The sequence below is a fragment of the Polistes dominula genome, unplaced genomic scaffold (genome assembly GCF_049000335.1).
Source record: "Polistes dominula isolate Pdom_NZ unplaced genomic scaffold, Pdom_raw_medaka contig_11, whole genome shotgun sequence".
NCBI classification, from domain to species: domain Eukaryota; kingdom Metazoa; phylum Arthropoda; class Insecta; order Hymenoptera; family Vespidae; genus Polistes; species Polistes dominula.
In genome coordinates this window covers 4,462,548-4,474,579 of record NW_028301154.1, presented here as the reverse complement: position 1 = coordinate 4,474,579, position 12,032 = coordinate 4,462,548, and the positions used below count along the sequence as shown (strand labels likewise).

The window sequence follows — 12,032 nt, the reverse complement described above, 5'->3', positions numbered from 1 at the left end:
GGAAGAAAATGAGCGCAATTAAAGCACGACAGTTAAATTCTAACTATAATATGATATAAGTAATATGATTTGGCTTAATTAGCATTTTGGTCGTTGATGGTAATATGTTGGAACGGACAGAGGGAGAAGAAAAATAGAACAATCGACGGTATAGTATTTTCTAATATCAATAATCGCCAACTCTTTTATGGTTTTAATATTATAACATAGAGGACAAAACGATGGATTATAAAAAGTTTCCAAATAAGAATCTTTGTGTGTAGCGGATACTGAATATTTTTAATCAATGGTCGTTTCTTTTCGTTCACATTTATTCGAAACGATGCATAATTGTAACGATGTATAATGTAATAATAATATTAATAATAAAGTAACAGTTCGATTATCGAAACGTTTAAAAGGACGAAGGATCATTTGTTTGGAATGCAGTCGAAGAAAGAAAACAAAATAAGATAAGAAAATAATAATGAAAAGAAAATATTGTAACAATTGGGTGACAGGTTGCTTCTGACACGAGTATCGGATCGTGTATGCTGTATAATAAGTCGATCGTAATTAGTGTCTGTCTCTTCTTTTCATCATATCATCTTTCGCTTATCACCGAGTTCACGTAATTGCATTCGAACTTGTATTCCTAGCCCCTATTCGTACGGGGATTTAGTTCGGAAATAATTGCGCATTATTATTTCCGCGAATACTTTGATTAAAGGAATATTTATAGTATTTGAATATTCCTTGTACGCTCAGATATTATCGACTAAATTTCTCTTCGACAACGTTATCATAATATGTTATTATTCGGATATTTGTTATATATATTTACATGTTCAAGCGGCAGGCAGTTTATCGCACGATAAACGTTTGGTTTATTTTCTGTATTTTTTTCTTTTTCTTTTATCTTTGTTCTTTTTAAATTAATCTTTCGTTCGTCGTTTTCCATTTCATTTTCTTTGTTCAATCTTTTTCGAGATGTATGATGATGTTGTTCTTTCCCTATCGATATAGGAAATATTTCAATATTATACATGGATAAGTAATTACGTACTTATACAGATAAAACTATCTGCACGTAATATTTCATTCGCGATTATTTGTTTCTTTTTTAAATAGAATTTGAAAACGAACAAACGTCGCTTTCAACCTTCAATACCTTCTCGTAAAACTTGTCACCTTTCGAAAAATCTTTCATTTATTTTTCTGCTAAAACGATGAGTCTCGTCAATAATCTTTCATTTTCTATAATTGTTATAATTGTTTTTGTATCGATCAACATTCCTATATATCATATATGTACACGTATAACAATATAAATCTAACAAGCATAGTTCCTCGACGATCAAAATGGTCTCCCGATTTTGGAAGCTCGTTTTCTCCTATTTCCTCGCTCGCATTATTCATATCATTTCATATCATTTGATAGAAATATTTCGATAACTCGGAACAAAATGACGGAGATACGGGCTCTGTACGAAGAATTATATCTATATGTATATGTACAAACGAGGAAAAGAAGCTCCATACGTGTTTATACATTACATATGCATAATCGAGCTCCTGTATTGCTATACTTGTAAATCACAACCAACGGAGTATTAGTTTATTAACTAATATAAGTTAATGTGGCATTATGTGTGTGTGTGTGTGTTTGTTTGTTTGTTTGTTTGTTTTTTTATTTGAAAATCGGACGTCCATTGTAACGTAGACGGTGATAGTTCGATTCACCAATCGTAACGTTACGAGTTTGAAGAAAATTTCTGGTTTTTTTTTGCTAAACGCTTAAGGGTTCATTCTGGTTTATCATTTTGAAAAAATCAATTTTTTTTTTTTTACATTCTTCGAAAGTAGACATATGTAGAATTATCATATAAAAATTTTAGAACGATCCGAGCAGTTTAAGTATATTATTTTGCAACCCAAACACATAGAGATATTACAGATAGAGGAGACAAACCATCTGCGATGGTGTAAGTGGAAATGTCTCTGCATGAATATAGCAGCAAAAAACAAAAGGTTGATGTTGACCTGACAAAAACAGAATTACTTAAAAGATGTTTAGGTGGCCACACATTTAAAATAATAATGAGTGCTTCAACAAATGCGTTTGGGCTATGGTGCCTAAACACCTATTTAATGGTAAAAAAATTGTTGAAATAGCTTGTAAATTGGCAGCTTGTATATTCAACAAAGGTTTTGATCCAATACTGAAAATAATGCACGTTTTGGAGATAAAACTTGGCCCTATCGCAGTCAATTACGCAAGAAACCGCGACAACACGCGTGTGCGCTCAACCAATCGTTTGAGCGGAGAATCTTTGATAGAGGCCAGGACACAACGAAAAAATGCTAGAGTGGAAGAAAATGAGTATTTTGAAGAAGCAGAAGGCATACTGTATGGTGCAGGCATCGCAGAATAAGGTAAAGTCAGACTTTTTAAAAATTTGTTAAAAGAAACTTTAAACGCGTTTTTCTCGAAACAACGTTTTTTCGGTTGGCGGGCATGATATCTCCAAAACTACTCAACCGATCCTTCTGAAATTTTAATCACATACTCTAAACATGAATGGCTATCTCGCATGCTACAACCAAGTCAAAATATTAATTTTTACTATTTTTTTTTTACAAAAAAGTGCGAAAAAAATGGCCGTCATTTTGTTTTGTTTTCATAAAAATTGATAGTTTTAACATACCCGGTAGCCATTGTCATACTGAAATTAAAACCGTTTAATTTTTTCTTTTAGATCACCCGTTCGCAAATTTCGATGCCCGCTAACAGCATACCTGTTTTTGAAGGGTTTATGTTTGTCAGCCATTTTGAATGTCAAAAAATGTTAAAAACAATAAAAAAAAAATTTTTTATCGTACTTCTAGAGTGTATTTATCATACCCAACAACTTTCATATGTTTATGTATCCTACAAAGCCTAAAAAAAAAATCGTGAAAATAGCCTTTTTTTTCGGCGTATAAACCAGAATGAACCCCTAATGTAGATTTTGATTTCTCTATTTAATAAGATCGAATGATTTAGTTATCATATTGATAAACGTTTCGATTAGCGAATCGCCCGATGTATATAAATATGAATATCGACCGAATGATTTGTAATACGTGGTACGATATAATACATATTGTATACTATATAAATATCATATGTTTTACGTATGCTCGCGCACGTATAATACATATGTATATTCATATAACGTCAAATAATACATTTATGCATTTCCAAAATCTCGTTTTAGAGAGACAAAGAGAGATGAATAAACAGAAATAGAATTTGTCGATTGATAAAACAAGTATCATTGCATTATCGTGTGTTTTCTCATTATCAGGTGAAGGATTAAAATAAAACAGTTAAATATCATTTATATGAAAGTCGTTGAACGAATTAACATGTTATTTACAAACATTTCTCATTTACTTCACGAAAAGAAAAGCAATTAATTTCATATATGGACAAATTTTGCAATATTAAATTGTTCTCATCATTCAATGATAATATTTTCACGAATGACTCGTTGAAAGATTAATGATATAAATTGTAATGTATAAGTGAGACTCTAGAAGAAGAAGAAATGTTCGTTTTGGACCATAGATATAAATAATTTGAATAAATAATATTACGAATATTTCCTTCCTCGTTCGTAAAGAGTCTCGCTGTATTATCGATAATCAGTTCATTCGATGTCTCTTTCTGTCTCTCTCTCTCTCTCTCTCTCTCTCTCCCTTCTCTTTCTCTTCATGTCTACATTTGTTATTTGATCATTCTTTGTTTATTCAATTAAATTTATTATTTTATTCGCTAAGCTTAAATTTAAAATCTTGTGACGTCCGTAGCACGGCTACGAAGCGTATATATCTCACAACCTTATCACAACCTTATTATAGAGTGCCCTTGCAACGAAATCGTGGCTTAATTTGTTAGAGCGGCACTCGAGAGGGGAAAGTTCAAGTTGGAAGGGAAAAAGGAGTCAAAAGGAAGGGTCGGAACCCTCTCTCACTTGTTTTTTTTTGCTTCATTTTTTTTTTTTTGTTCTTTCTCTCTACATCATATATTATCCTCTCCTGTTCTCTTCGTAATTCGATCTTATTCTTTTTTTTTTTTTTTATAGTCGCATGATACACAACATACGTTCTTATTTTCCTATGCATATACACGTGTATTTCGCTTTTACGTCGAGTCAAATTCTCAAGGAATCCTCGAAACGAGAGAAAAGTACTCTCGTACTTTCTTACTTACATATTTTTCTCTTTTTTGGACAAATGAATATACGTACACCCGTAGACACAAATGACTCGTGGCAAGAGTTGCTTGCGTCACTTTTTATGCATTTTCTTTCATCTTATTATTATTATTATTATTTTATTTTTAAATCTATATGATAATGTATAACGAAGAAGATTCAAAATTGTTTATAGTAGTTGATTTTTTGTCTTGAATAAATGCACACTCCTGTGCTGTGCTCATTCGGGTGATCAATACGATTCGACAAATTATTTTTTAACAATGACACGCGCGACGAGATAATGGAGTAGTGGTGTACCACGCCTCTTTTCGCACATTTTTAATGCGCTTTTACTTACGTTTCTTTTTTTTTTTATACATTTGTGTACGACGTGTATATTTGTATGTATGTATTTATGTATTCGTGTTATGTATACAAGACCGAAAACAATTTTCATAAATAATCTCTTATATGTTACGTATGTCGTATTACAGGCTAATAGCACAACCTTTGAATCTTTACCTTCGTTTTACTTAGTAAATCTGTTTGTATTTTTGAAGCATTGGTCGTCTTTCGTGACGTATTTTCTTTCTTTTTTTTTTTTATCTTTTTTTTCTTTCTTTCATTTCGCTTTTAATTCAAAACTTTGAATTGCAGTTTTAGTTATATCGATACTCACAACCATAATCGTGTTTTACGAACGATAAATATATAATATACCTTCTATCGTTAGGTTTTATCTAAAATACACAGGACTTTTCCTATTGTGGCTAAATATTAACGAAACTTATATTCGATCGATTATCTTTTCCTTTTGATGATAAAAAGATGATTGTACTCTTGGGGAAAGAGAAGGATATTCGTCGAAATCGACTACGAGTTTAATTACATTTGTTCTTTTCATTTCTTTTGTAAATTATCTTTGAGCTAATGCAACGCGTAGATAACGTTAAATAGAAAAAGAAAAAAAAGAAAAAAAAAGAAAGAGAGAATAATAAGCCAGCTAAGTAAGTAATACGAATTAAAAGTATTTTCTATTCTTCCATTTTGACAGCGAAGAAGAAAACTTTAAACGCGTGGCTTTAAAAGGTTCACGTTAATTGTTACACACGATAATTATGACAGTGGACTTAATTATAAATTGAAAAAAATGTTTAATTATATGATTTATCTTGTAATACGCGAGTAATGCGAATAATCGATTTGTTGACTAAATAAACTGTATAATATGTGATTGATAAAAAAAAAACCGTTCTCCTTCTTGTTCCTAATTTCGACAGGACAAATCGACTGGAGTGTCCCATTGGTTGAATAAATTGTCACGATCGTACTGTTTGATCGTACCAAACGTCTCCCACAGTTTCTCGTTAATATTTCATTATGATCGATCTGGCCAGCTTAAAGCGAATAATTAAATACGAATATCGAATTAACGTTCCATTTAACAAGAACGAGTTAGAGAAAAAGAAGAAAAAAAAGGAGTTTCTTTTTTTGGTCTCTATTATCAAAAAGGTTAATTCGTTTGATTTGTTGATTCTTCGTCAAAGGGAACAAAAAATGAAACGGAGTATGCAATAGACGATAAAATCCATCGGAACGAGACGTTCTTATTTTTGTTCGTTTAATCCTACTTTGTTTGATAAGAAAGCTACTAAAAGTCAACGAAATCGTCCTACTGGAAAATCTCTTCTCTTCTCTTCTCTTCTCTTCTCTTCTCTTCTCTTCTCTTCTCTTCTCTTCTCTTCTCTTCTCTTCTCTTCTCTTCTCTTCTCTTCTCTTTTCTTCTGTTCTCTCGAAATCGATTTCCCTGAGAATCCTTCCTTCCTTTCTTCCTTCCTTTCTTCCTTCCTTTCTTCCTTTCGTCATTTTCTCAACATTCCCCAAGAGAACTATTCTCTTCTTGGACGCAGAAATAAAGGAACGATTCTACTACGTTCCAACGTTTCTATGTTTTAAGATGAAAATCTCTTTTTCATTTGTTGGTACTATTTAAAAAGGCGTATTTTCACCGATCGCGAACACTTCCTTTATCCAAACGTACTCGTCGTATTGCGTACTACAACATTGTTAAACCTTTATCTACCTATCTAGATTATACTCGAGTTTCAAATGATTTTTTGAACAAGTCGTCAATTTTACGTCAAATTATCTTTACACGCAAGTTTTGTCCATTTCCAAACGAATTTTGCATAAATCGATACGGCAATTTGGTTTTTTTCTCGCGAAAAAATCGTCTAGAAGCATCCATCATTCCTTGTTTCTCTACCACATAATAATGTACACGTACATACGTACTTATGCATATGAAGTTGTTTGAATTTCCAACCGAGAAACTATTGCAGAAACTAACGAGTGTTTTCGCGAAATATCTCACTCGTACGTACATGTACGATTATACTGCTTCCCTTTTCACGAATGTTCTTCATGTCTGTAATGAGAGAGAGAAAGAGAGAGAGAGAGAGAGAGAGAGAGAGAGAGAGTTAAACTTTTTAAACAAATTCAATTGTCTCTAGCTTAAAAATTGATCAATAAATGGATTAATTATTAATCGTGATCACATTCGCGTTATAGAAAAATATTCTTTGATATAATTGAAAATAATAGAAAATCATTGATGAACTAAATACGCGATTATTCGTTAAATACGAATGAACAAGAATGAAATTTGAAGCACTACTGTTCTTGTTACTCCCCCTCCCACTACCCCGTTTGCTTTCATTAGACCGATATCATGGTCGATGGACTTTCGATGTTAAGTTTTGATAGGAGAATAAAAAGAAATGATCGAAACGGGCATGATCCGATTATTCGATTATCCTTGTTTCGTATTTTAGTTGAAAAACGGATTAACGATTTAACACGAAAGATATTTCCATCTATAGGAAATTGTAATAAAAACGTCTACCCCTACGATTAAAATAAGTAAAAACAAATCTCTCTCTCTCTCTCTCTCTCTCTCTCTCTTTCTCTTTCACGATGAAGATTGTACGCAAATCGAACAAATGTCAAGCCAAACGAGAAAGGATCGCATTTTGAATCTATGCAAAATTCATTGAAAAATATTGAAACTCATTATGTATAGAGGAGGAACTAACAACGAAGAAATGCAGTTTTATTTCATTTAGTTTCTCGTTATTGTAAATGTTCATTGTAAAAAAAAATTTTTGATTTGATAGGACTAGGATTAAACTCGTTAGCCCTCGATATCGCTTGGTCGGTTTTAATTTTGCTAGAAAAGAAAGAAGAAAGAAGAAAAGTAAATAGTTTTGAAAGGAAAGGGGATCAGCGAATGCGAAGGAGCTTTCGGAAAGCTCGCCTGTAGTCAAGATTGAATATTGTATAGATGAGGGGATTAAGGGCACTATTGAGGTAACCCAGCCACGTGATGATATAGGAAAGCCTGATGGAGGGACAGCAAGCCGGGCAAAAGGGAACGATGACATACATGAGGAAAAAGGGTAGCCAACAAACTACGAATACGCCCATGATGACGCCAAGCGTTCTTGCCGCTCGTCTCTCCTTCGAAAGAGAGATTCTCTGACGTTCCTCGATGAATTGATAAACCGTTGTAGTGGTCGGAGGATTTTGGTGATGACCGCTACCGGAAGCAGCTCGTCGAGAATTTCCGGTTATACTGCCAGCGGTGGTTGTAGCGGTGGTGCTGGTTCCGGTGCCGGTGCCGGTGCCAGTGCCGGTAGCAGCTGCGTGACCACTACCACCACCACCACCACCACCACCACCTGTCGTCACCTCGGTTGGTTCGTCAGGGTCGATCAGCGAGGGCTTAGCGTGGGTCCTAGGCGTTGTCGTCGACCTCTCGTTGTGATTCGTTTCCGAACTGACGGATTCAGCGTCGTCGGCTTCTCGGTGCCTCGTCGATTGTACAGCCCCGAGTCTGCTTTGCCTAGCACGGTCCCTCAATCTTTTTCTCGTAGCGAGAAATATTTCTAAATAAACGAGGCTCATCAAAAATAACGGTATGAAGAAGGAGCCCAGTGCCGAATAAATAACGTAACCCTGTCTCCTCGTCAATTGACAGGGCGTGTCGTCCTCCAATTGCTCCGGCCAATCGTTCCATCCCGCTAAAGGGGGCGAACTAATCGCACCGGATAACACCCAAACACCGGCTATCGTCCCGAGGACTCTTTTTAGCGTACGCTTTTGTGCGTAATTTATTGGATCGGTAATAGCCCAATAACGGTCCAGAGCTATCGCGCAGAGATTTAAAATGCTCGCGGTGCAGCAGAGAACGTCGCAGGTCAACCAGAGCTTACAAAAGTGTATACCGAAAATCCATTTGCCTAGGAGAAGGTAAGCTAGGTTGAATGGCATTACGAGGATCGCCAAGGCCAAATCGGCTACCGCCAGCGAGACGATGAAAAAGTTTTGGACTATTCTCAGGGGCCTATAGGTAAAAACGCTCAGTATCACCAAGGAATTGCCCAGAACCGTTGCTAAAACGATGAATCCGAGGGTTAACGAGGCCACCGCTGCTTCCCAACCTGGCATCCCAAAGTTCCCTTGTGCTTCGGCATCCTCGCACGAGTCCTCGCTCCTCGGTACCACCACCTCGGAATCTTCCGAGACCGACATCGTCTCGGTCATCTTTTCTATTTTTCCCCTCTCGATCTTTTTATCCTCTCGAATCTTGGACGAGCTCGCCAATCGCCTGCTGCTGCTGCTGCTGATCCTGGAACACCATCCAAAACAACAATTCTAACGAAAATCGTTTATATCTTTGTCGACTCATTTAAAAAGATCAATATACATCGAAGGATCCACTCTCGTATTCCTAGGATTACTTCGAAAGAGAAATAATTCAAGGTCTTGATAACACTACATGAGGTCAAAGCCGAAAATCAATAATTCAGAAGGCGAAAGGTAAACCGCTATGAAAGCTTGCGCGCACGGCTTGGAAACGCATTTTGATTTCTATAGGAGCACAGTGGGTATAACACAGTGGGTATAACGCTTGAATGAACATTTCTAATAGGAGTTTGCGTCGCGACTATTAAATAACTTGGCCATAGAGTAAGATTTACCTTCTTCGTCGATTGATTATTTTTTAAGTATCATCTTTGAACGAATAGAAATTCGAGTAGTGGAGACACTGAGATAGATGGCTTTTTAAGTCAAAAGAACATTTTTAGTAGTAAAATGCGTTAATGCATTATCGAAAAGAAATGAAATTCCAAAACTTAATATTATCTCTCCTTGTTATCGTCTCCTTGTTGTCGTCACCTTGTTGTGTTGCTCCTTCCGCGCATCGCGTCATTTTATTTATCTAAACGATCGTATTGTGCGCTTTCCAAGGTAAGCACGAAAGCGTACTTTTCAATACTCGTTCGTTAAAGATCGAAGGTCGTAGAATTTGTTGCTCGTTAAAATTCGACGCGCACCTGCTACTATCCGTGAGTTTCCGCGTGGCTCGAGGGATCCGCCTGAAATGTGCAATCGTGCTTGTCGTTAAAAACTTTCAATTCGAGAGAGAAAATACGAACGTATGCGTGTGCGTGAACGTGCACGTGCGCGTGTGTGAGAAAGAGAACAAGATTGTAGCAGAAAACTTTGCTTTAAAGATTCGAGGATGAGAACTTTTCATGCTGTTGGAACGAATAGGATATGTGGTCTAGCATATAGGACAACTTTAACAATTATAAAGGTATTACCATGTTATATCATACGTGAAATATCTCATTGAAAGTTTTAAAAAAGAAAACTAAAGGATTATAGGATTATTTATTTAAAAAGAATTCTCATCAACTTAAGTTGTCCTCATTCGCTAAGTAACTCGCACCAATTATTTCCTACTTCGACTAGTAAAAGTTTTTCGATCGTACAAATTTCTACGACTTTGCTACTACTTTTGCTACGACTTTTGTACCATTCGTTTTCCGTAATCTTTTTCTCAACTTTTTTACGTCCGACATTGGTAAGGATACGTAGATAAGTAACTTAATTCTCCCTTAGAGTAAAAACGAAATGGTACGTTCAACGTTGAACTCTATCTTTGAGCGTAAAACATGATTTTGCTTCTTATTCTGAGAAAGATTTATTACAAAAGTACGGACACGAGCGTGACCATGAATTATCGTCAATCTATTTTTTGTTTCATATTATACGTCATTCATGAATATTCATTTCTTTAAGAGGTTTGCTTTCTTTCAAATTAAATAACAAAGTTAATTAAAGCCAAAGAGTAAGCAAAAGAAAATATGACAAAACGAAACCTTGAACGAAAAGATTTATATTTAAACGAAAATTTTTAATGTAAATTTGGAAGGTATAAAAATACTTTTTAGAAGGTGGACTAGGTAGTTATTAGCTCTCGTTTCTCGTCAAAAGGGAAACAACTAATTACGGATAAACGTCACTCAGTGGAAGGCACCACTGGATATGTTGGATCAATTAGAGAGCAGCATCCTTCTTTTTCCAAGCAAGCATAAAGAAGCTCCCCTCCCTCTTTTCGCTTCGTACCCTCAAGGGAGGGCAAGTAAGGACTCACATTTTCTCGATGACGATCGAACAATTGTGTTCAATCATTTTCCATCCTTCCTCTCTTCGTTTTCTCTCGTTAGGTCATTAATAAATCTTTTCCCCCTTACTCGTGTTTTCGTTTGATTTTGTTTGATTTTGTTTGGTTTTGTTTGGTTTCGTTTGGTTTCGTTTGGTTTCGTTTCTTTCACAAACTTATTCGTTTTTCTTGGAAAAACTCAAAGTCATAGAAAAGACGACGAGGATTATTAGAGAAAGTACCTTGAGAAAGGAAAACGATAAAGTTGAAATAAAGCCGTCGGTTCCTTTACTACTACTACTACTTCTTCTTCTTCTTTTTCCATCTGAAGAATTTTAGTGTTGTTAAGAAAAGAAAAAGGTAAAAAAGAGAAGGACTCGAATGAAATTTCGCTCATGAAAATTCCGTCCTACGGTAATTCCGTTCACTAACATACGTACATACATGTATATATACATTCATTCATTGTACGTTCTACCAGTTGCTTTACCGTTCTCTTTTGCGTTCATCCAATTTCCACTTCCATCGTTCCAAACTCTTGTTTGATATATCTATAGGTATATGTTTTTGGTACTATCGATTATTTGCGATTCGTTTTCCTATCTTTGTTATAATCAAACTCACGGTAAGCGATCGGAAGACAATATATTCGCATCCGTAACAACGATTAGATAAGAACGATCATATAATACGACGATAAATTGCATTACGGATAATGTTCCTCCATTGAGATTTATTTGAACACTAAAAGGAGTGCGCTATCTAGTCCACGTATTTGACAGAAGTACAAATGTACTCATAATTATGAAAGTTATAGGATTACATTTGAACACTAAATGAATTTCGACAATATCGTGAAAATTGAATTGTAATCAATTTCAAGGAATAATACTTATTTTAATATTAAAGTATTGATATTTCATAGATGACATGGCGTGACAACAATGATCTCGACTCTTCCGATCTCTTTCCGATTTCTTCCTTGGATTTAAAAAGTCGTATTTCTTTTTTTCTGCATAATCTGTGTTCAACATTTACAGGCCAAATTAAATGAAACTTTGTTTGCTCCACAACTAACTTTGTTGTTTCCTATGCGACTTATTAAGAAATATCTGAGCTTGCATTTACCTCGGGATTGAAAAACTTTAACCACCTTTGATAAAGAAGTTGAAGAAAATTGGATAAAATTTGCATAAGACTAAGACTAAGACAAGTATAATTTATATTTGCGTTTGCATCGAACAATTGCTTCGAGTTACTTTTGCTTCTCGTGTGATATTTTTTAACAATTTCAT

The 12,032-nt window shown here is 35.1% G+C and overlaps 1 protein-coding gene across 4 annotated transcripts in view; it reads right to left on the bottom strand.

Moving 5' to 3' along the window:
* Positions 1-151: 151 nt before the first annotated feature.
* Oct-TyrR (Octopamine-Tyramine receptor) overlaps positions 152-12,032 on the bottom strand; it is a 21,993-nt gene continuing 10,112 nt past the window's right edge. For 2 of the 4 annotated variants that reach the window (XM_015328819.2, XM_015328826.2), the window contains exons 3-4: positions 9,465-9,664; positions 152-8,913 (exon numbers count right to left, since the gene is read on the bottom strand). In XM_015328819.2, the coding sequence (XP_015184305.2) occupies positions 7,506-8,913; positions 9,465-9,490 (1,434 nt within the window). In that variant the 5' untranslated portion in view covers positions 9,491-9,664 and the 3' untranslated portion in view covers positions 152-7,505. Of the gene's footprint in view, positions 8,914-9,265; positions 9,665-12,032 lie in introns of all 4 variants that reach the window. The other 2 variants (XM_015328830.2, XM_015328831.2) reach the window with 2 other exon arrangements.